The 24,781-nt window shown below is 53.7% G+C and overlaps 2 protein-coding genes and 1 long non-coding RNA gene across 4 annotated transcripts in view; 1 reads left to right on the plus strand and 2 right to left on the minus strand.

The window, feature by feature from the left end:
• Positions 1-24,781, minus strand: part of LOC146349206 (uncharacterized) — a 178,027-nt gene that overhangs the window by 76,411 nt on the left and 76,835 nt on the right. The gene's annotated exons all lie outside the window — the stretch shown is intronic.
• On the plus strand, positions 7,218-11,090 carry LOC146349210 (olfactory receptor 51E2-like). Of its 2 annotated transcripts, XM_084841566.1 has the most exons (2): positions 7,218-7,830; positions 9,202-11,090. In XM_084841566.1, exon 2 carries the CDS (start codon positions 9,240-9,242, stop codon positions 10,194-10,196), a length of 957 nt encoding a protein of 318 aa, XP_084697692.1. In that variant the 5' UTR covers positions 7,218-7,830; positions 9,202-9,239; the 3' UTR covers positions 10,197-11,090. The 2 variants fall into 2 exon arrangements, with proteins under 2 accessions (XP_084697692.1, XP_084697693.1); XM_084841567.1 differs by lacking the exon at positions 7,218-7,830 and having other exon boundaries at positions 9,070-11,090.
• LOC146349211 (olfactory receptor 52K1-like) lies at positions 18,223-19,191 on the minus strand. Its single transcript, XM_084841891.1, has one exon. The coding sequence runs from the start codon at positions 19,189-19,191 to the stop codon at positions 18,223-18,225; it is 969 nt and encodes a 322-aa protein (XP_084698017.1).

Here is a 24,781-nt window from a genome sequence, read left to right on the forward strand (position 1 = left end):
TAACAAATAAAAATACAAAAACAAGGCAGGTAAAACCCTTCAATAAAAACAATAAAACAACAGCCAGTTGAATAAATTGAGAAGGATTTACAGTGGCCATCATATGTCATCCTGTGAGACCAAAGGCCTGGCTACCTCTTGGCCTGGCAGCGCTGGCAGATAGGGATGGTAGAGAATTCCGCCACGGACTCTGGCCCCCCAGAGTCCACGGCAGAACGGATCACTCACCTCCGCCTCCCTGAGGGATCTGTCCTGGTCAGATCCCTGTCCATGTTGGTCCTGTGGAGCCAGCCGCCAGCTCCGCAAGGCTGGAGAAGGTCGATACGGCCAGCAGCCATTGCCATGCTGTATCTCTGTGTAAGTCAGTCCCCCAGATGCAAATGGTGTAGTGGGCGCCATTTGTGGCCGTAAAGCTGGTCGATTAGCCTAAGTGCAGCCATTTAGGCTAAGTGACCAGCTTTACAGCCGCAAATGGCATCCGCGATGCCATTTGCATCCCTGTTTTGGGCTGTGATAGGCTACGTAACTATTTGCGTAGCCTATGGCGTGAACAGGGACACAGATGGTGTCCAGTGAATGGCTGCATTTAGGCTAATCGACCAACTTTACGGCCACAAATGGCGCCCACTACGCCATTAGCGTCCGGGGGACTGACTTACACAGAGATACGGCACGGCAATGGCTGCCGGCCGTATTGACTTTCTCCTGCCCTGTGGAGCTGGCCTGGACGGATTCTGGGGGGAGGAACGGATCACCTCCCCCCCCCCCAGCAGACCCCGGAGATGACAGGTAAGGGGATTCGTACATCCCTACTGGCAGAAGGTCGTCAAAGACGGGCCCCTCTTTGGCACGGGATTCCAAGGCCTGGGGGGAGCCACCAAGGAGGCCGTTCCTGCTCTTCCCACACATGTGCTTCACGTGTTGGCAGGACAGAACGAAGGGCCCCTCCCAAAAGCGCTTAAAGCCCAGGCCGGTCCATATGGACGGATGCAGCCTTTCAGATAAGCTCGCCCCAAGTTGTATGTCAAACAGCACGTTGAATTCCATATGGAAATGGACAGGTCCAGCGGAGGCTGGTGGTCCCAAAGTCAGTGGGGCTGTGATTCCGCTCTGGGCATCAGTCTGAACCACTCAGCGCTCTAAAGGAGCTCTCCAAGGCCCTGAACCTATTAGAGGGATGGGGCTCAGCTCCTCGGATAGCTCCTTTCGCGTTCTGGCTGAAACCCAGAGTGGATTGACAGCCCCGTTGACATCAGAGCCACCAGCCTCCACTGGACCAGTAGCCAACGAAGCTGTTGCAACATGGAGTCACATGCTCACCCCCTATAACTGACCCCAGTCCACAGCCAAATGTATGCGCATGACTTCATGCCAACACCTGTGGGAGAACCCTTCTCCAGGATGGTGCTGAAGACTGCTGTTGTTCGAGAGGAAGCCCTGGGGCTGTTCTTGGAGCTTATTGCTGCTGTCTGTTTCTAGAGAGCCTACCGTAGTTTTGCACCGTAGATGCAGAGATGAAGAGGTGCTTGGGTGAGTTTACACTGGAAAAGGTAGGAAGGGGTAGTTCATATTCTTTTCCAAAAGTAGACCTGAGGATGGACGGATGGACAGACAGATAGATCGGAGGCAACACTTAACTAGACATTCTCAAAAAGAGCTGTAGGATACTGTGGACATTTCCTGGCATGTATTTTGGACCTGTAAATCTGGCCAACAGCACTGCTCACACTGTCCCAGGGATCAATCTCCCCTGATGCTTTGTCCCTCCCTCCTGCCTATGCACCAGGAGCTGTGGGACAGATAGTTCTTAAGAGAGCGTGTCACACAGGAAAGCAGGAATCTTCCTGTCTCTCAGACGACAACTCCCAGTTCACCTGCACCAGCCCACTCTCTCTGTTGGAGAAGGGCCCGGGGCAGCATCTCCCTGTTGAGAACGTTGCTCGTTCTGCGCTAAGCTAATGCTGTCTCTGACTGGCTCTGACATCTCTCACCAGCTCTGGGCAATGGGTGCATAGACATAGGGAAATTCATCCCTATAAATATCCTCAGGCACCATCTACACTCTAGCCTCAAGTCTTTTCCTCGTGGTAATGGGGTTGCAGCCTGGGCTGGGACGCCTTGCGCCCCAAGCCCCAGGAGAGTGGGCCCTTTGCTATGCCCGGACTCTGTCAGACGAGTGCAGAATAAGGTGGAACTATTGCTTCCTATGACTTGGAAATAGGGATCCCTCAATGTCCAGTCTGGGGGGGCGGGTCCACCGCAGGGCAATTTGGGCCATTTGGGACCCCACGGATTCCTCAGGAGCACTTCCACATCTGCTGGAGTGGCTCTCCAGCTTTCTAAAAGATGCGATAGGCTAATGGCGGCTGCCATTAGCCCATCGCGGAAAATTACAGCCGTCAATGGCACATTTTACACCATTTGCAGATGTAAAGCATCCTTTTACATAATTGCAGCTGTTTGCAGATGTATTTATGTAAAAGTCAGTGCTTTACGGCCGCAAACGGCATACGGTGCACCATTTACGGCTGTAATTTTCCTGTGATAAGCTAAGGGCAGCCGCCATTAGCCTATCGCGTCTTTTAGAAAGCTGGAGAGCTGCCCCGCAGGAACTCTGGCGGGCGCAGAGGTGAGTGCAACTGGACCGCTGTGGACTCCGGAGGTTGGATTCTTTGGGATCCAGCCTCATTTGGGTGCGGGGAGGATTTCTCCAACATCCCTACGTGGTGGTGGTGGTTCCATATTCCTTGCTGCCATTTTACCTTTGTTGTCCTTGTTGCTGCTGCTGTTGTTCATGCACCACCACAGACGGTGCCGGGTCTGCTGAAGAGGACACAGCGTCCTCAGCCGCCTTCTCTCTTCTGACTTCCTGGCCTTGGAGCCCACTGCCATGGGAATCTTGGGCCTTTGGCATAGCGCTGCTGACGCCCCCCCTGTCCCCCCTGCCACCAACCCCCCCGCTGGCCACTGACACCCTGCCTGCCTGCCTGCCCACCCCACCCCACCCACCACTGCCAACCCCTCATGTTGCGCCTGCCCAGTACATTCTCTGTGGTTTTTCAGGCACCAGGCTAAGACCACACTAATTCCCCAGACTTTTTAAGAACATAAGACCAGCCAGGCGGGATCAGACCAAGGGTCCATCTAGTCCAGCATTCTGTTCACAGAGTGGCCCACCAGCTGTCGACCGGGAACCCACAAGCAGGGCATGAGCGCAACAGCACCCCCCCCCCATGTTCCCCAGCAACTGGTGTACATAGGTGTACTGCTTCTGTTATTGGAAGCAGCACAGAGGCACCAGGACTAGTAGCCACTGATAGCCTTATCCTCCTCCAGGAATGTGTCCAACCCCCTTCTAAAGCCATCCAAATTGGTGGCCATCCATCGCTACACCCTGGGGTAGCAAATTCCATACTTTAACCCTGCTTTGTGTGAACACGTCCCTCCCTTCCTCTGTCCTGAATCTCCCACCACTCAGCTTCAGGGGAGGACCCCCTTGGGTTCTAGTGCTTCGCGAGAGGGAGAAAAATGTCTCCCTCTCCACGCTCTCCACACCATGCACAGTTTTGTACACCCCATCATGTCTCCCCCGACCCTCCTTTTTTCCAAGCTGAACCAGCCCGGCTGTTGTAACCTTCCCTCACAGAGGAGATGCTCCAGCCCCTTGATCATTTCGGTTGCCCTTTTCCGCGCTTTTTCCAGCTGTACAACATCGTTTTTTAGGTGTGGTGACCAGAACTGTACGCAGCATTCCGAGTGTGGCTGCACCACAGCTTTGCGTAAGGGGCAGCATGACACTGGCAGTTTTATTCTCCACTAACATCATGGCTTTTCTATCCTTTTATGAGCTCCTGATTTCCCTTTTTGGCCACCATGTTGATCTCTGTCCTAGGACGTGTACTGCTCTCTTGTGATGGTGTATTCTCACTACGAATGGGAAAGCCTGGGTATTGTTTCTTTCTCAGTAAATAAGGAAGTACCTGCTTTACCCCCAACACATGGAAGGACAAGCCCATTTGTCTCCGTCAGCACTCATGCCCTCCCACCCCAGGCTTCCGGGAGGAGGCTGAGCTGGGATTCCAAGCAACCTATGTCACAGGTCCCTCCAACACAACATTCTGCCTCCGCTGGACCTCCCAGACCCTTCCTGCTGGCAGACACAGGGAGGCACCGTCACGCTCCGCCATCACAGGTCCTGGCTTTCAACCGGTGTTTTCAGCAGTGACAAGAGGTGAAGTTCTAGACGTTACTGACAAGTTGAAGGCAGACAGATCACTGGGTCTGAGGGTTCTTAAGAAGTTGCATGTGAAATTGCTGACCTTCTAACAAAAACATGCAACATGCACCAAAGGACTAAAGAGCCGGCAAGGTAATGACAATTTTTTAAAAGATATCCGTGCGGGACATTGGAAATTACAGGCCAGTTAGCTTAACATCTGTTCTGGGTAAACTGGTAGAAATTACTGTTATTATCATGATCACCATCATGATCACCACTACCACCACCATCACATTTCTATACCACCCAGTATCCAAAGCTCTCTGGGTGGTTTACAAAAGGTGAAAACCTTAAAATGCAATATAAAACATAATATAAAAACCGTTTGCATTAGATTTTTTTTTTTAAATCAATAAAATCCCAGGATCAGTTAAAACCTTATCATATGATGTCCAATCCCTGGGAGTAGAGGAAGGTCTTGGCCTTGCCCCAAAAGGATGACCATGTGGCTCCAGACAGATCTCACTGGGCACCAGGTGGACCACCACAAAAGGCCATCTCCCTGCTTGCCATCACCCCAACCTCCCTTGGAGGAGGCACCTGGAGGAGAAACTCAGATTCCGGTCTTGTTGCTAAAGGTAAAATTGTCAACCATACAGAAGGACAAGTCTTGCTGAAGAAGAATCAGCAAGACTTCTCCCTGTCTCACTAACCTTTTAGAGTTCTGTGATTCAACAAGTGTGTATAGGGTGATCTGGCGGACATTGTTGACTTGGATTTCCAAAAGACTTTTGACGAAGTCCCTCACCAAAGACTCCTGAGCAAACCTAGCAGTCATGGAATAACAGGAGAGGTCCTCTCAGGGATTGGTCACTAGTTAAAGAATAGAAATAATAGAGTGGGCATAAAAGGACAATTCCTGCAAGGGAGGGATGTAAACTGCGGGGTCCCCCAAGGAACTGTATTAGGACTGATGCTTTTTAACTTGTTCTTAAACCATCTGGAGTTAAGGGTGAGCGGTGAGGTGGTCACGTCTGCTGATGGTTCCAAAGTATTTGGTGTGATTAAAAGAAAAAGGCACCGCAAAGAGCTCTGAAAGCATCTCTCCAACCTGGGAGAATGGGCATCAAGATGGCAAATGCAATTCAGTGTAAGCAAGTGTAAAGTGATGCATGTTGGGGCAAAAAATCCTAACTTCACTAGATGCTGATGGGGTCTGGGCTGGTGGTGACTGACCAAGGAAGAGAACGTGGAGTTGTGGTGGATAGCTCGATGAAAACATTGACTCAGTGTTGGTGGCTGTGAGCAATACGAATACCATGCTGGGGAATGCAGAAAAACAGGAAAATGATTTGGAATGATACTGCCAATGTCCTAATGCCTTATTACAAATCTATGGGGTGACCACACTTGGAAGACTGTGTACAGTTCTAGTCCCCATGCCATGTAGAGCTGGGGCAGAAAACGATCAAGGGGCTGGAGCAGCTCCGGTATGGTGATGGGTTCCAACGTCTGGGGCTCTTTAGCTTAGACAAAAGGATGAGCAAGTAGGGAAAAGTGTTGAGGTCTATACAATTATGTATGGTGGGGAGGAAGTGGATAGAGAGGCGTCCTTTCCCCTCGCTTATCATATTAGAATCCAGTGACGTTAAATGGTGGGAGACTCAGGGCAGATAAAAGGAAGCACTTGTGCAGACAGGGTAAGTCCTTCTTCAAGTCCTTCTTCTCACAGCCCAGGACAAGTCCTTCTTCTCACAGCGCATAGCCAGCCTGTAGGATCCGCCACCACAAGATGTAGTGATGGCCACCATCCTGGATTCCTTCGAAAGGGGATTGGACGAAGGTCTGAAGGATAAATGCTGGCTACTGGTCCTGATGGCGGTGTGCTGGCTCCGGTTTCAGAGGCAGTAAGCCTATGTGGACCGGTTGCTGGGGAACATGGGCGGGAGGGTGCTCTGGCACTCACGTCCTGCTTGTGGGCTTCCCAGAGGCATCTGGTTGGCCACTGTGGGAACCGAATGCTGGAGCAGAGAGGTTTTCGGTGTGACCCAGCACAGCTCTTCTCATGTGCATATGTTAGGCTTACTTAGCATGAGAACCTCAGAGGAGTCTTATTTTTGAAAAAGACACAATCCATCTGCTGCTTTCTGCTGATCGTACCCGTCCTAAGAAAACACATTCCCTATTTTGGGAAGGCCTTTCCCCCCATTAAGACGCTGGAGGCGGAGCGGGGCTGGATGCTTCGTGTGCGGCTGATTCCCATGCAGGGGTGGCCACGCAGAGCAGAATCTGCAGCTGCGGCGCCACGTCTGTCTTCGCGCCCGTGGAGCCTCTCAGGCGGCTGCATCCAGGAGACGCGTGGAAACGCCTGGGAGGTCTTGCAAGGGGGCATCTGATGTTTGGTTCCTTCTCTGCTATTTCTTCCTCACCTGGGAAGTTTTAAATACTTCATCTTCCTTTTGCCCTTCTTTGGTACCAAGGCGAGCTGGTGGGGGGTTCGAGGTTTTTGGACTGTCACAGCTTCCAGAGGGAGAACCGTGGTAGCCTGTCGCGGCAAAATCAGCAAAGAGTCCCGTGGCACGTTAAGGATGAACAGATTTATTCCGTCAGACGCTTTCGTGGACCGGAGTCCACTTCATCAGACGCACCAGGCACAAACACTTACGCCGTGAGGGATCTATTAGATTTTAAGGTGCCGCAGAACTCCTTGCCATTACTAGCGCTGTTACCGAGGCTGCCTTGGGCCGAATCTCAGGCATACGTACCTAGGAACATGTCTCTTTGAACCCTTCTTGGGGCCTTAGGCTTTTTAGCTGAATTTTATGACGCGGACACGGAACGTTGCACATTCATTTCCTTGTTACCTGCCCCCAGACTATGCAGGGGGTTGCACTATGAATTTATGGTAGCTACGCCGAGAAGGAAAGAAACCCCCTCTTCCCTATATCCCACTCCTTGTGTCTCAGGCTGCTGTGCTCTTCTTCGGGTTAGCGGTTGGATCCATGTGCCCCAGCTGTGGAACCTCCTCCTTCACCTCATGTAGGCCAGGGGTGGGCAGAAGGAGGATCCCCAGGGGTTTTGGACTTCAGCTCCCAGAAGCCCCTGCCAACATGGCCAGCGGCCAAGATACAGTGGCGCCTGAGATCACCCACGGAGGGCCTCTCCTGCCCCTTGAGCGAGGGGCAGCAGCAGCGAGCACGCGCTTTTCGGAAGGGCCATAAGTGAGTGGTGGCGCAGACTTTGCGGGAAGAAGCTTCTTGGATCCCAGCCCAGCTCCCCTTCTTGGGAAGGGCTCCGGCAGCAAGGAGGGGCAGAACCTCGGCCTCAGCGCTGCTGGTGCTGCCCATCAGAGGAGACTGCGCTGGGCTCGATGCACCAGTGGTCGGACCCCGTGCATACGGCAGCTCCCTGTTGTGCTTCAGGGCGGGGCATCCTTCCGTCGGGACTGAGGCCCTGCGGTCGCCACGGGTCTCCCCGTGGCGACCGGTTGGCCCCGAGGGGCTGCGCTCGAATGGCTGCTGTAGAGGCTTCCTTCCCCCGGCTCACTTGAGCGAGCTCCTTGTGCCTCAAGCCAGGGTCGCTCGCTGGAGAACGGTCCCTCTGTGACAAAGGTACGGGGCGGGGCGGGGCGGGGCGGGGCGGGGCGCTTGCCATTTAAATCCGGGGGTGTTGCAAGCCCAGACTTGGAGCATCTGGAAGGCACTGCGTGTTCCCGAGACCCAGCACCTCTCGCACGGAGGCGAAGCGGGGAAATTGCTCGGAAGATGTGCTATTTCTAGAAGCCTCCCGAGGGCTGCCCCGCTTCCGGCAGAGGCTGAGCACCTGCCGAGCTGGCAGCAGGGCAAGGCTGGGAAAATGGCCTCTCGGGGCGAGCTTGCAGGTTTCTCTTGAAGAGAGGTTTCCTGCAAGCCAGTTCATGGGTCGGCCGAGCTGCCTGCTCCTTCGCACGCCTGTGTGTGCGGTCGCCCAAAGCCCCCCCCCCCCCCCGCAGGCTGTGTCTGGGCGGAGAAAGGGCGAGGGAGGAGAAGCGGCATAAACCTCCCCCCTTGCCCTTTCTGTTTTTTAAAGTTTGGCTAGAAATCTCCTTTAGAATGTGCAGTTCCACGTTTCGAATGCGGGCGTGACCGCCAAGCGCGCCACACGCATGTTGTTTTACATGCTCGTGTGTCATGCGGTGGGCTCGCATTCCTGCAAAGCACTCAGAAGTCACGGTCAGGAAGATGTGGCCGCAGCGTCTGAGTCATCTGCAGGGAGGAGAGCTCGGCTGCGCACGCACCCACTGCCTGTCGCAAACCATGCTGCGCTGGTGTGCTTTGCGCTCAGCAACTTCTGCGGTGGGTTGCGGCCGGCCGTCGTTCCTGTTGCGATGCTCTCCAGAGGGCAGCCACATCAGTCTGCTGCCGCAAAAGCAGCCTTGTGGCACACTGAAGACTAACGCATTTCTTCTGGCCTACGCTTCCGTTTCCTCTGGCCTCGCGGCTTACAGTGCCTCATCCCCCCCCCGCGCGCCAAGCGTGTGTAAAACATATAGATCCGCCAGCTTGAGGCTCTCGCTTCGTGCCGCTGACGGAGTGGGCAGTATCCACAGAAGCTGCTGCCATAAGAAATGTGTCAGGCTTTGAGGGGCCGCAAGGCTCTTCAACGTTTTCATGCCGGCTCATGGTCCCCTGCAGGGTCGTTTTATTTTTCACTCGCATTTTTGATTGTGTCCCACGTTGGGGTTCTGGCTGGATGGCTGAGAGGCAGACTCAGCAAATGAGCCACAGCCCCACATGTCTTCCTCTTTCCTCCCTAGGCCCGCTTGTCAGCGGCCGCCCCATCCCCGCCCCCTGGCTGGGCACACGGCCGCCTGTGCGTCCCGGGGCGCAGGGGACTGGGGCTCTGTCCCGTGGGGTCACAGGGGGGCTCGTGGCTCCCCGTGCCGGCCTACGGAGGCCCACTCGGCTCGGCCGCCCTGAGCGTCTCCTCTCCTTCCCTTGCAGCAGCCCAGGACCTGCGCTCCCGGGGCATCGCGGCCGCCATGGCCTCCGTGAATGGCACTCTCGGCGGGCCCCCCTCGTTCACCCTGGCCGGCCTGCCTGGCCTGGAAGCGGCTCACTTCTGGCTGGCCCTCCCGCTGTGCGCCATGTACCTCGTGGCCATGGTGGGCAATTGCACCATTGTGCTGGTTGTTAGGGCCGAGCCAGCCCTCCACACGCCCATGTACATCCTCCTCTGCATGCTGGCGGCTGTGGACCTGGCGATCGCCACCTGCACCATGCCCAGGATGCTGGGCCTGCTTTGGCTGGGTGCCAGAGAGATCGGCTCCAGGGCCTGCCTGGCCCAGATGTTCTTCATCCACGCCCTGTCAGGCGTCGAGTCCACCATCCTCCTGGCCATGGCCGTGGACCGGTATGTGGCCATATGCCGGCCCCTGCAGCACTCCGCCCTCCTCACCCCCGCGGCGGCAGCCAAGGTGGGCGTGGTGGCGGTGGCGCGGGGGGCCGCCTTCTTCCTCCCGCTGCCCTTGCTCGTCCACCGCCTGCCCTTCTGCGGCTCCGCCCTCCTCACGCACTCCTACTGCCTCCACCAAGACGTGATGCACCACGTCTGTGGCAACAGAACACCCAACGTCGTGTACGGGCTGGCGGCCATCCTGCTGGTGATGGGCCTGGACTCCCTGCTCATCTTCGTGTCCTACCTGATGATCCTCAAGAGCGTCCTGCAGCTGCGGTCAAGGGAGGAGCGCCTCAGGGCCTCTGGGACTTGCGTGGCCCACGTGTGCGTGGTCCTGGCCTTCTACGTGCCCCTGATTGGGCTCTCTGTGGTGCACAGGTTTGGGAGGGGCCTGCCTCAGCTGGTCCAAGTCACCATGAGCAATGTCTACCTCCTGGTGCCCCCCGTGCTCAACCCCATCGTCTATGGGGCTAGGACGAAAGAAATACGGAGGAGAGCGTTAAAGAGCATAAGGATTGGGCGGCATGGGGACCCTCGCTGAGCCCGCTTTTTCCTTTAAAGGTTACCTAGAGCTATTCCGCTCGCACCAGATCTGGGCAGATGTGCGCAGCCAACCTTTCAAGGCCTGTTGGACGCATGAGATTCAGTGCAGCTCTCCACCAAGCATCTGCCTCTGCCAGCCCCGCTGTCAGTAGCCAAGAAGCCTCCTTGGCTGCTCTTAGCAGTTGCCGGTGTCCTGGTTCCTGGTGGCCATGTCTCTTGTTGCCACCCTGGACATGGGGACTGACGCTCACCAGAGGCTGCACTTGGGCCCCGGCCCCTCTGCTCCGCCATCTTGCCCTGATGCTGACATTCCAGCACCCATGCCCGGCTCTCTGCCCGCTATTTCCTCTCCTATGGACCCTAAGACCCCTTCTGGGATGCCGGAATGGCCCCGGAGGGGGATCTTCAGGGGGCCCATTGGGTCTTTTCCGTCTTAGGCCTGTGCCTGTAAAATCGGTTTCTTAGTGGCCCACCCCACACAGTTCTTGTGAGGATGAGGATGATCAAGAGAAGGGTTGTAAAGCTCTCTGTGCCCGATAAATGCTTTGGAAATCATTACGCACAATAGCAGATCTGTCTGTCTCTCCGGAGTTCACCCTCTCTTGCCTTTCCTTGTTCGACAGAGCTGAGGGTGGCTAGAAAGTCTGCTAGTCTGAACTCCTGCTCCTGGCGGGGCGGGCAGAGGGTGGTTCTCCCGCTGGGTGCCGGAAAGGGGCCCTTGGGAGAAAGCCAAGGGCCTTGCTCTTCTTTTCTGAAACACCCTTTTCTCATACTGCATTTTAGTCTGTAACTAAACACTTCTGGTACTTTTAACAGAATAAACAGATGTGTGGAAATGATTTGTTGTCTTGCTTGCGCCTGCCTTTCTGGAACGTTGTCATGCTGTGTGAATAAAGTCCCTTGCCGTTTACGTCTGTCCATGCTGCCTGCCTTTCAGGAGGGAGAGGGAGAGAGCTGTCGCCTCCAAGCATGTCAGGCGTCAGTACTCCGTTAAGGTTGCCCACTCTCTTTTTCTGACTGGCTCCTCGTCTGGGACAACATGGCCCTCTCTGTGCTGGGAAAAGCTGGACCTATTGAACTTGGTTTGTGCAGATGGGTGAGAATTTCAGTGCAGTTCACTTTTTAATAAGAATTTACCGAAATGCACAACGTTCTTCTATTTGAGAGAGGAAGAAAGAACTTGAGCTTTTAAAAATTCTAATCTGGAAGAAAGCAAAACTGGCAGATTGACCCCCCCCCCCCCCCGGCATTAAAAAATGAAAACACAGAGGGAAGAATTATGGAACTCCGTGTCATGGGTAGCTGGAACACCAGTCTAAACAAGCGCATGCTCAAAAACGAACGTGACATGAGGCATTGCTGCCTGCTGCTACTGCTCTCTTCCTCCCCCCCCCCCCCCGCAGAGGGGCTGGTCGTGGGTGCGCCTGTGTTGCTGGCCAAGGTGCCACGGGAGCGAAGGAGCCAGGATTCCTAGCTAGCCGCAGAGGGGGAACTGAATGTGAGGCAGAGTAAGACACTGGCTGGCCCGCTGGAGTAGTAATAATAAAAAATCCCGATCATCCACGGGATGACACATTCGTCAGGACTGAGCAAAGACTTACAAAATCGTCCGCAAGCTTCGTAGGACTCTTCTTAAGGTTCGATGTTAAACAAAAAGAGGCAGGACAGGGTAGAAAAGCCATGGTATAATTTCAGAACTGTAAAACATGTAGAATCAAAACAGATTTTTTCTTTCCTGGCTCACGGGGCTGCATGCATGGGATGGAATTGTGGCACGCATGTGGGAGGGGGCCTGTGTTACAAGTGCATACTGCCCCCCCCAAAAAAATGATGCTTGGGTCCGACCGTACAGACCAGAGGGCAGGGTGGAGACAGGATGCACCCCCATAGATAAGGTCCCAAAGGGACGAGAAAGAACCGCCTGTTGCCACTCTTTGGGACGGTATGCCCAGGATCGGCTTTCCACGTGCCTGGCCCAGGTAGGAATGGCTTTTCCACAGGGTTCAACGTCTGAAGCTGTCTGAGGCCCAGTCAGGCCACTGGTGCTGCCCACACTGCCTGGCAGCGGCTCTCCAGGGACAGAGCGAGAGAGATCTCACATCTAGCTTGGAAACAGGCTCATTCCCCCACTTTCAAGCCTCGGGCACAGTTGGCTGCACAGCAAACCACCGTTTCTTTTGTGGCATCAGTGGCAGGGGTGTGAGCCACAGGGGGTCCGGGGGGTGGAAAGTGGCCCCCAGACCCCTCGAAGTCGCCCACCCCGGCTTTATAGGGTCCTTTGGAGGAGACAGGTGTGGAGCATTATGTTGTGCTATTTGTAATGGCAGAATTGCCGCAGATATTAGACGGCACGCAGTCAAGCACACAGGCAAAACCAGTGTCACATGCTGACATTTTAAAATACTAAGGACAACATCAATCTTCTCCCCAGAACCCTCTTAGTAAGCCAGCAAGTCCAAACCGAAAATGCGGGCATTCAGCTCTTTCCTTGGGTACGCACTCCCAACTCTTGCTCCAGGCGCCCAGGGGGGGACGAGGGGTGCCAGGGAATCCCCTGTTATGTCCCATCACAGAGCAGAGATAGCAAGAGGTCCCCCCCCCGGGGAGCGGCGCGCTGAGTGCCTGCAGGAGCCCCCGAAAGCACCGGCCAAGCAGTCTGCACGCATCCTTGCTTCTTGTTCCCCGGAAAGGAGCAACGCCGCTTGCGGGAGTCTTCTGACTTGTATATTTGTCCACAGTCAGTACAAATGTCACAGTGCCCCTGACAGAAGTCAGATTGCCAGCGTGAGGTCGCGGGGTGACTCATACCCCGCATTTCGAGCTCTTAAAGCACATCGCTTGTTTTTAAAGAATGCGCTTCTTGCTGTCCCCGAACATCCAGGCCACGCTCTGCTACCTGCCCTGTCCAGCTTCTGATACATCCCATGCACGGAAACATCCCACATCCTTTTCTGGAAGGGATGCCGGAGAAATGACAGGAAGCAATGAGTCTGCAGCTTTATGTTCCCTTGCACTTTTAAGAGCTGATGGGATGTATTGGTAGTTCCAAAAGCGTTGTGCTTTCCGTCAGCTGATCATAAAATGAGAGGGAAAGGACTTCATCGGAGTTCCTAAGCTTGACTGAACGTGTCAGATGAGCACGTTTAGCTCCGGGAGATATTATTGGCCATGGAAATCCACTCACAGCCACCACCCTTCAAAAAAGAAAGGCCAAGGACCACACTGCACGCTCCCCTCCAGGGTCTTCTTCAGCGATTCTGCTGCCGGATGATACAGACTTTGGCGCTGCGAAAGAGCTGCGCTGGAAACACAGGGCGCACCCTTCGTCCGACCGGTCCGCGCCGTCTGAGGGCTCCTCCGGCGTCGTGCTCCGGAGAGGTTGTCGTGACGGCCGGTTTCGGGAGGCCTGCAGTGGCGCTGCGCGGCACCTGCACATCCGCCTGCCCGTCCAGGCCCCGGTCGAAGGCTGCGGCAGGCGCTGGAGGGGGGCTGCCGAGGGGCCCCTCTTCCCGCGGCTGTGGCTGCGCCCCGCCGCAGAATGCCCTCCCCAGAGCGCCTGCCCGGCTGGCGCCAGCCCTTTCGGTGCCGTGAGGCCACTCATTCCCGCCGGGCTTGCCAGGGGCTCTTTTCTTTCTGCTGCGTCGCATTGCTCTTCTCTTGCTATTTTTGTTACTGTTCTGTCGATGTTTGTTATGTCAGGCTCGTTTTGTTCTAGGCTTCTCTCGGAGTTGCCTAGAAAGCCTTCCGCTCCGGGGGTGGAGCCTCTTTCAGCCCAGCTCCGTTTCAGAGCAGCTCCTGGGGGCCACATTCCCGTGGTGGGCGGGGCCAAGGCAAAAGGGGCGGGGCAAGGCAAAGCGGGCATGGTCGAAATACCCAAACCACCAGCATCTATTTGCTTAAAGCTCTTACTGTCGGTACCGAAGCCTCAGGAGGGCGCCTCGGGCGGGGGCACCTCAACCTTTGAGGAAGGGGGGAAATGCCACAAAAGCCAGGAGATCTCCCAAGGTGGCAGGGGAACGGGGTGGGCCCTACGGAGAAGCCTGGGGCGCTGGATCCGGCCCGCAGAGTGGCGGGATTTGGCCCCCAGGCATGGAGTTCCGCACCCCTGTTTGGGCTGAACAGTGGCCTCATTCTTTTTCAGGGATAAATGCGTGCCCCAGGAAGAAGAGAGGTGCCTGGGCCGCACACTCACATTCGTAAGAACCCCAGGAAAGGGAGGGTGGAGCGAAGAGGTCAAGGAGGGAGATCCGTGCCAGAGCAGAGAGGCGAATGTGCACAGAAGGCACCGTTTTGAATCCAGCTGGGGCCGCGAACAGCTTCTTCGCCCGGATGTTCCTGGCTTGTGGCAGCAGGCAGAGCACGGTGTTTGCTGAGTCTGTGCTTGTTGTTTTATGAATGTTCCCTGTTTGATTACTGAATCCGTTTTTTAATTGTAATGAATTTTGTGGTTGTCATCCTTCTTGAGGAGTCAGAAGAGTGAAGCAGTCGCTCCACTCATTCGCAGCAGCCCATGTTTCCCATTCATAAAATCAGCCCCTCTTCCTCAGACATAATCGCCCCAAAGCGTCGAGATTGTCTCGCCTGAGGGAAACGGCGGGGGGTGGGGGAGGGATCAATGGCCATAACCTCTGCAGTGTTCTTCCTAATTTTCGGGCTGGGAAGGAGGAAGCCGCCATCGCCACTTCCTCTCACGGGAGGGCGGCAAGCCGGTGCTAGGCCCATCCCTCCGCTGCAAGCGAGTGAGAGACTGAGGAGTGGGGTTGTGGGGTCGGGGAGCGCATTTTCGAGGAGTCAGAACAGCAAAGTAGCCACTCCACTCATTCACGGTCTGCAGCCCATGTTCCCATTCATCAAGCCACAGTTGCGCATTTTCGTGGAGTCAGAACAGCAAAGTGGCGGGGCTTAATTCAGCGCTTCCTGTGAACTTCCCTGAGCAGAGGAGTGTGGACAGGGGTGGGGAACAAGCCTCTCTCATTCGCTGAGCAGCACCTATGGGGCTGATGACGTTCAGTTCTACTCCACCCACCCAACCCAGAAGTATGGGAGTTTCATGGAAACAGAATGAGAAGTGCTTTCATGTGACCCACGAAAGACGGGTTTTTAGGTACTGCATACTCCGCTTTTCTTGCTTCCGGTGCTTGGGACAGACCCAAGCAATTTCATGAAAATCTGGATTTAACCAGAAAGTGCTCCTCTTTCCATTTCCATGTGGACTCCCCCTTGTCCATAAATGATCTGGAATTAGGAATGAGCAGTGAGGTGGCCATATTTGCTGATGACACCACATTATTTAGAGAAGTCGGATTGAAAAGCGATTGCAAAGAGCTCCAAAGGGATCTCTCCAAACTGGGAGAATGGGCATCGAAATGGGAAATGTAGTTTAGTGTAAGCAAGTCTGAAATGATGCACATTGGGGCAAACTTTCCTAGGGGTGTACGAAACCCTGCTTACCTGGCTCCACTGGGTTCCGCAGGTGGGGGGAGGCGATCCGTTCCTCCCCCTGGAATCCTCGACGGGCGGGGGAGGCGATCCGTTCCTCTCCCCTGGAATCCTGCCTGGCTGGCTCCGCTCTGGGGCAAGGCTGCGGAGCCACCGGCTGGGCCAACCTGCAGCGGGGCCTCCAGCCGCTGCCAGGCTGCTGCGGCAGCAAATGGCATCCTGCATAGGGGATGCCATTTGCGTCCCTACACAAGCCCGTGATAGGCTATGTAAATATTTACATAGCCTATCACGGCTAAAGTGGGATCACAAATGGCATAGGGGATGCCATTTGCGTCCCTGCTTTAGCTGTGATAGGCTACGTAAATATATATGTAGCCTATCACGGGCTGGCGTAAGGACGCAAATGGCAGCCGCTACGATGGCTGCCATTTGCGGCTGCAGCAGCCTGGCAGCGGTGGCTGCTGCCGCCGGAGCCAGAGCCGCAGCCAGGTAGGCTCCGTTTCCTGGACTTTTCGTGGGGTGGTGGGGCAGGGGGCTCCGTTCCACCACGGATTCTGGGGGGCTGAATTCACTGGAATTTGGCCCCCCGGGATCCATGGCGGAATTCTCTAACATCCCTGTACATTCCCAGCTTCATGTATATGCTGATGGGCTCTTAGCTAGCAGTGACTGACCATGAAAAAATCTTGGGGAGGTGGTGGACAGCTCGATGAAAATGGCAGCCCAGTGTGCAGCTCCTGTGAAAAAGGCAGATTCCATGTTAGGAATCATGAGGAAAGGAATTGAAAATATAGCTGCCAATATCATAATGGCCTTACGCAAACCTATGGTGTGATCATGCTTCGAATAAGGATGGGCGAAAGTCCCTTACCTGGTCCCGCAGCTGTTTTTTGGGGGGGGAGGCGCTCCATTTCTCCCCCTGAAATTCTTGGCGGGTGGGGAGGTGCCCCGCTCCTCCCCGCCGAAATTCTGGCCAGGGGAGAGTGCCCTGTCTCCCCGGCCGCGAAAGAAAAAAGTAAAGTGTGAAAAAAACCAAAAACGTGATAGGCTACGTAAAGATTTACGTAGCCTATCACGGCTGACTTTGGGAAAAAAAAAAGCGTGTACGCAAATGTACGCTAGTGTACGCTATTTGTGTATGCTATTTGCGTTGCCGTTATTTTCGCCGTAGTCTATGTAAATCTTTACGTAGACTACCCGTGCCCAAATAAGGAACGCAAATGGCGGCGCCCATGGGCGTCGCCATTTGCGTACATGCTTTTTTTTTTTTCAAAGTCAGCCGTGATGGACTATGTAAAGATTTACATAGCCTATCACGGCTGACTTTGAAAATCTAGCCGTGATAGGCTACGTAAATCTTTACGTAGCCTATCACTTTTTTTGTTTTTTACACTTTACTGGGAAATGGCGGCAGCGGCACCCGGTCGAAAGGCCGGCCGCCGCCGCCACCACAACACCGCCGAACCGCCGCCGGGACCCGCTGCCGCAAGGGACATTTGCGCGCGGTAAGTCCCATCCTGGGGGGGGGTGTTGGAGAATTTCCCCACCAATTTCGGGGGGCTGAATGCGTTGGCATTTGGCCTCCCGGAAATTCGTGGAGGAATTCTCCAACATCCCTAGCTTCGAATACTATGTGCAGTTCTGGTCACTGCACCTGAAAAAGGGTATTGTAAATCTGGAGAACATGAGCTTGGGACATGACAGAGGTGTACACCATTATGCATGGTGTAGAGAAAGCTGATGGGGGAAGTTTTTCTCCCTCTATCATAATACTAGAAGCCAATAGGGTCATACCGCGAAGCTGAGTGATGGGAGATTCAGGACAGATAAAAGGAGGTACTTAGAATTCCACCACGGATTTCAGTGAGGCTGAATGCATTGGCATTCAGCCCCCCGAAACCCGTGGCAGAACGGCCTCCCACCCCCCGCCACCCTGCGGAATCCCTCCCGGGACGAAGCTTACCTGGAGGGGATATTCCGCCGGCAGCGGCTCCGGCAGCAGCTCTGGCAGCGGTGGCGGCAGCTGGTCTCTCGGCTTGCTGCAGCGGCTGCAAATGGTGGCCACCGTAGCGGCCGCCATTTGCATCCTGCCAGGCTGCCATGATAGGCTACATAAGTATTTACATAGCCTATCATGGCAAAGGGCAGGGGCACAAACGGTGGCTGCTACGCCGTTTGCGCCGCTGCTCTTTCCGTGATAGGCTACGTAAATATTTACGTAGCTTATCATGGTAAAGGCAGCCACGCAAATGATGGCCACCACGGTAAAGACAGCCATGCAAATGGCGGCCATTTGCGGCCGCAGCAGCCGGCCATGGCTGGAACTCTGGCTGCCGACGGCCCTGGCCGGCGGCTCTGTGGAGCCGCTGTGGAGCAGAGCTGGCCAGGGAGGATTCCGGGGGAGGGACAGAGCACCTCCCCCCACCGTGAATCAAAGCTGCGAAAAGGTAAGTGACCTTTTGTTTTCGTACATCCCTAGTAGTGATAGCTACCGCCAGCCATGCGTGTGAAGCAACCACCCATACGTACGATAATTATTATGAAGGAGCACCTCAGGATCACTCCGCATGCATGGCTGCCTTTCAGAAGCTCTTCCGGTGGAATAGGTGGAGGGCTCTTTCTCGAATCTGCTTTGTTTTCACCCCATAGATGATAGGGTTCATCATGGGAGGAAAGAGGAGGTAGAAGTTGGCCAACAGGATGTGTATGCAGGGAACAACATGGTGACCAAATCTATGCATTATTGATGAGAGAACTACAGGAGTGTAGAGAACTAATATGGCGCATAAGTGAGAGATGCACGTGCCAAAGGCTTTGAGCTGCTCCTCTTTGGAAGCCAAACTGAGGACAGTTCCTACAATCTTGGCGTAGGACAAGCCAATTAAGCTCAAGTCAAGCACCACAACAAGGAAAGCAACAATTATCCCATAGATACTATTGAATTGTGTGTTAGCGCAGGCCAGTCTCACCACGGCCATGTGCTCACAGTAGCAGTGGGCGATGACGTGGGAGCGGCAGTAGGGCAGCCTCCTAAGCAGGAAGGGCAGTGGGAGCATCAGGACAGCAGCCCGCATGAAGGCAACCAGCCCAATCTTGACTATCAGTGAACTGGTCAGGATGGTGGTGTACCTCAGAGGGTGACAGATGGCCACATAGCGGTCAAAGGCCATGGCCAAGAGCACAGCAGACTCCATGATGGAGAAGGAGTGGAGGAAAAACATCTGGATGAGGCAGGCGGTCAAGCTGATCTCCCTGGCCCTGAACCAGAAGATGCTCAGTGTTTTGGGCATGGTGGTGAGAGATAAGACCAGATCAATGGAGGCCAGCATGGAGAGGAAGAAGAACATGGGTTTGTGGAGGCTCACGTCTGTCTTGATCACGTAGAGCAGGGTGCCATTGCCCAGAAGGGAGATGGTGAACACGGAGCAGAAAGGGATGGAGATCCAGATGTGGACGTGTTCCAGTCCAGGGATACCAGCGAGGAAGAAGGCTGAGGGGCCAGCGAGGGTGTGATTGGGAGCAGAGGCATTATCTCCACGGAGAGCTTTCATTTCGAGGTCTACATCAAATGGTCTTTCCTTCCACAGTCAACATACACTGGGTGGGACCATGAGCTGTTGCTGGGCGATAATGCCTGGTAATTAGCTGCGGGCGAGTCCCACTTGTCCTTGTGGCATCAAAGGCATAAATTCTGTGAGCAAGAAGTGTGGGGAGAACATTTAGAATTGCACTCTGCCTCGACCCCATATCGCTTTCCCCTTGCACCCGATATCCAGGGGCATGCTGTAAACCCACCCCGTTCGGCCCACATGGCTGACAGACCTGTCCTTCCTACATTTATCTGTACAGCTGTTTCTGGCTGGGTCCAGGGACAGGCTCCCTCTCCCCCCTGGTTCGGCGGCTTCCCTGCAATCTGCTTCCTTGCTGCGCTCACCAGCTTTCCCCTCACTGTGCTGGTGCCCCCTTCAGGCCGTGGGTCGTCAGTGTATAAGCCACCAGAAGCTACCTTTGTTTTTAATGAACCTGATAATTTTATGTATGATCAGATACATTTCATTATGGGTGATTTCAACTGTCATAGTGAAGCATTGGGGGTCTACCCAGACTAATGAAGACGGGGCACAACTTGAAGCATGGCAGATGCCAATGATTTCCAACTTATACATGACCTGAAGCTGCCCGCATCCTTCAACAGCGGCAGATGGAAGCGGGGATATATCCCGGATAACATCTTTGTGAGCAGGAAAATGGCAGCACAATGCATGAAATTTGTTGACGTCCCGATCCCTCGTACTCAACATAGATCTATTGGGTGTGTGGTTAACACCGTAGTGAGACCACAAGAGGTCCCTTTTGTAGACGATTCAATTTTAAGAAAGCTAACTAGATAAACTTCCAAGAACAACTGGACAAAGATGTAGGGAGAATTCCCCCGCGTCCAGAGAAGTACGATCAATTCATTGACCTTGTGAAACAAATCTCAAAGAAAAATAACCCAAGACGATGCTGTACCCATTATATCCCAGGGTTGACTAAGGAGACCAAGCCTCTGCTAGATAGATACCAGTCCTTATTTGATCAAGGTCCATTAGGGATGATACAATCCAGGCTGGGGAACAACTGATGGAAGCAATTGCTGAAGACAGGAGATTACGATGGTGTACGTTAGTAGAGAATCTGGATATGAAGCAGAATAGCAGATGTGCGTGGAAACTGCTTAAGAACTTAGGTGGGGATCCAACCAAACCTCAACAAAACAAAACCAATGTAAAAGCAGACCAAATAGCTAGTCAACTCCTGAAAAATGGGAAAATTCAAGGGAAAAAAGAACGAGAACCGGCTATTAGAGTGGAAGAGCAAAAGGATGGATTCCTCAGTGTCCCTTTTACAATACTTGAATTAGAAGGAGCCATAAAGAGTCTGAAGCAAAACAAAGCCAAGGGCATTGATGATTTAAGGGCGGAACCAAATGATCCAAAGAACAATCAACCAGTATCACTCCTCTGTCATCTTTACAAGGTGTTGGAGCAAATGATTCTTAACTGAGTGGCAGAGACTCTTGATGAAAAGATCATGAATGAGCAAGCTGGTTTTAGACCAGGAAGGTCATGTTGTGGACAAATATTGAATCTGATACAACACATAGAGGATGGATATGAAAGAAAGTAATCACTGGAGTGGTGTTCATTAACCTTACTGCAGCATACGATACGGTCAGTCATAGAAAATTGCTGCGCAAGATAGACAGCTTTGAGTTTCCTTCAAAATAGAAGGTTCTATGTGACTCTGAATGGTAAGAACAGTAGAAGGAGGAAGCCAAAGAATGGATTACCACAAGGCAGCGTACTCTTTCCAATTTTATACAATATATATACTAACGATCAACCCGCCCCGGCCAATACGCAAATGTTCATATATGCGGATGACACAGCGATGGCCGTACAAGAACCGAGTTTTGATGAGTGTGCTGTAAAATTATCACGGGCTTTAGACGAACTGGAGCGATATTATGATAATAATCACTTAAAACCAAATCCAAGTAAAACTCTAGTATGTGCCTTTCATCTTTGTAATCGAGATTCAGGAGTTGATCTGGATATTACGTGGAGAGGGAATAGATTACAACATCGCCCAACACCTAAATACTTGGGTGTTACATTGGATAGAATGCTTTCTTTTAAGCAACATTGCCTGAATACTAAAGCTAAAGTATGTGCTAGGAATAGGGATGTACAAAAGACACTTACCTGTTCGCGGATTATGTTGATGGTGGGGGGGTGGCGTTCCCTCCCTCCCCCCGGAATCCTCTGTGGCCGGCTGTGCTCCGCGGCAGCTCCGTGGAGCAGCCGGCCAGGCCCAGCCAGGCCAGAGCCGTCCGCAGCTGGCCAGAGCCGTCCGCGGAGGGCTCTGGGTAAAAAATAAAACAACCGCATACGCAAATGGCGGCGGCTACGGCTGCCGCCATTTGCGTTCCTTATTTTGGCCCTCTTAATCTACATAAATATTTACGTAGACTATGATGGCGAAAATCAAGGGAAACGCAAATAGCGTAGCGGGCGCTATTTGCGTCCCTTTTTGATTCACCGTTTTAGCCTACGTAAATATTTGCGTACACGGTTGTTTTTTTTTAACCCACCCAGCCATGATAGGCTACGTAAAGATTTACGTAGCCTATCACGTCGTGTGTGTGTTTTTTTTAAACCTAGTCATGATAGGCTAAGTAAATCTTTACGTAGCCTATTATGTCTTTCTTTCTTTTTCTTTTTTCTTTTTTTTTACCAGAGTGGAAATGGCGGCGGCGGCAGCCGGTTGGAAGACCTGCCGCAGCCGCTGCCGGAGCCACCGCCGCCCGGAAGATCCGCCCCAGGTGGGTCTCGTCCCAGGGGGGATCCGCGGGGTGGGCGGGGGGGCAGGCCGTTCCTCCACGGAGTTCAGGGGGCCGAATGCACTGGCATTCGGCCTCACCGTGATCCATGGCGGAATTCTCTGCCATCCCTAGCTTGGAATAACATTATCCAACGATTGACAAACTATACATGGGGAGCCCAGCCAGCTATGTTGTCAGCATCAGCTATAGCTCTGAGTGTCTCTACTGCTGAATATGCCGCACCAGTATGGAACGCATCGGCACATGCGAAGCAAGTAGATATTGCTGTGAAGGAGGCAATGCGCATAGTGACGGGATGCCTCAAACTGACGCCTGTTTATAAACTATATTCTCTTGTTGGCCTTGCCCCACCTAAGATTAGAAGGGAAGTAGAAGCAGATGCCGAAAGAACTGAGCAAGAGACTGACTGGAAAAACTCTCCCTTATATAGCTTGGAGGACAATAAATAGGATGAGGGTGGGGGTACCAAGGTGTAAGATGAATTTATTTAAGTGGGGGTTGCTGGTTGACGACAATACATCATGTGAATGTGGAGAAACCCAAGACCCAGCGCATCTGATGGTGTGTCGATTACTGCCGGAGTCTTGTACTATTGACGATCTACAGCAAGCTAATGACAAAGCTGTGGCGGTGGCTACATTTTGGCAGAGCAAAGTTTGATCTGGACACGAAATAAATAAATTAAGTGGCTGTATTGATTGTGTAACTATAATGTTCCCGGAATAAACGTTTCCATCTTTATTTTTTAACCACAGTCTGTACACAGAGATTGGCTCCAGACTGAGTCATGCATGGAGCACATGCACTGAAAACAATGGGACTTCAGCTAGTCACAACCTACTTAAGTCCCATTGGTTTCCATGGGTCTGCTCTAAGAACGACTAAACCTGGACCCAACCCCCAGTTGGGGGATGTAGCCTCACGTCTGCAGTCTGTGCTAGTTTCCCTACAGAAATGAATCCAATAAAAAAAACGTTACCAGAATGGTGCGTGCTGCAGAAACACATAATCTCATCACAAAAGGTCGCTGTGCTGCAGAGGCGACAGCGGGGGCAAACCTCACCGTGCTACGTTGTTCTTCAAAATGTGAGTCCATGGCCCTTAAATTCTGGCTGCAGTTGAGGCCTTCGAAGGTTTAGAAGGTCTGGGAGGCCTGTGGTCCAGGCCTCATGGGGGCCGGATGGGGTTTCTCGGTGGCCAGAGCTGCAGTGCTTCAGCAAATGACCCAGACCGTCCCCTCACTCTGGCTGCTATTCCTGGCCCCTCGGCCCCTCAGAATCACCTATTCTCGGCAGTGGCAGTGCTCTTCCAAAACGGAGAGTGCTCCCCTTTGGACGCAGGAACGGTTGCTTCAGGTGGGCGCGGTCCGCATCGCTTGAAGACCTTTCCGCAAGGGCCGCGCGCCGCTCTCCCGCCACAGGTGCTCTGATGCGCTGCCGCCGCCAGCCGTGGCCACTTGCCCTCTTTCAGTGGGCAGGACACGTCCACCCCCCTTCTCAGCCTCTTTCCCATGAGCTGCTCTGCGTGTTGATGCACATGAACATCGTCTTCTGTTTCCCAAGCTCCCTTACTCCCTGCTGACGTGCATAATGCTTGGGTTTTTTAAAAGAAGAAAGAAAACCCCGAAATTGCCCTGTGAAGATTTTCCCATCGTTTGAGTGCCTCCCCAAACCCACTGACAACTTCCGAGCAGCTCAGCACCCTTTCCAGTCTCCCTATCTGTCGCCACTTCCACCCTCTCAGCTCTTGCCCCTTTAAGACCTGCCTTGGGAAAGCAGAATGAATCTTGAAAACGTATTTCCGTGGCTTGGGCTGCATACACCTCCCGATCCACGTGAGGCAGCTTCTCTGGCCCAGAGCATTTGCCCACCAAGTTTAGAGGGCTTTGGGGATGTGAAGAAGTGGGGCTGCCTGCTCTCAACCATTGGACCTTCCACAGAAAGCTTTTTGAAACAGGGAAGTCTGAACCGCCGTCCGGAAAGAATGGCCCTGGGGCTGTGGATGTCCTCCTCCCACCAACCTTATCCTATCATCAGCGTCATTCCCAAGACTCAAGACGCGATGATACGTTTGCAGGTATACAGAGCAAGCTCGCCGAGCTGCGTGTGTTTTCGGGGTGGCTTAACTTGGTGGCAGAGCACATGTCTGCTCATGCAAGGTCCCAGCTTCGCCGTGTGTCAAGGGCGGCAGAGCCAGGAGCTGGCTCTGCCAGGGAAGACCCTGCAGAGACCATGACAGCACCCGGCGAGAAGGAGCACTGCTTCATCAGGCAGCGCCTGGCCTGCCTCTGTGCCCAAAGAACTCACCAGGATCCTGCAGAGGCTGACGGGCCCAAGGGCTGTGTCTTGCCTGTGCCCTCGTTCTCTCTCTCTCCCTCTCTCACCTGCTTCCCTTTCCGCCCCTAGCGGCTCACCCGCAGCTACCGCGCGAGCCCAGTATTTATGGCATTGCCCACGTCTCCCTCCTGGCCTGCCCTTTCCTGCCCCGCCAGCCTCTCCAGAGGATGCAGCTCTCAGGCTGGCGCTGTCATGCAACGTTTACTAGGGAAAGTAAGATGCAAGAACCATTTCTCACAACAGCAAGTAATTCTTGACCCTACCTGCCTTTCCCCACATCCAGGGCCAGCCGATAATTTCGGATGGTCTGTCTCCCCCTCTCCTGATGCTAGAACCCAGTGCGATCAGCCCATGATGCTGACTGATGGGAGATTCGGGAGAGATCAAAGGAAGGACCTCTTCACGCGGCACGTAGTT

Source organism: Heloderma suspectum, chromosome 3 (assembly GCF_057233095.1).
Source record: "Heloderma suspectum isolate Gila_16-S chromosome 3, 16-S_ref, whole genome shotgun sequence".
Classification (NCBI taxonomy): domain Eukaryota; kingdom Metazoa; phylum Chordata; class Lepidosauria; order Squamata; family Helodermatidae; genus Heloderma; species Heloderma suspectum.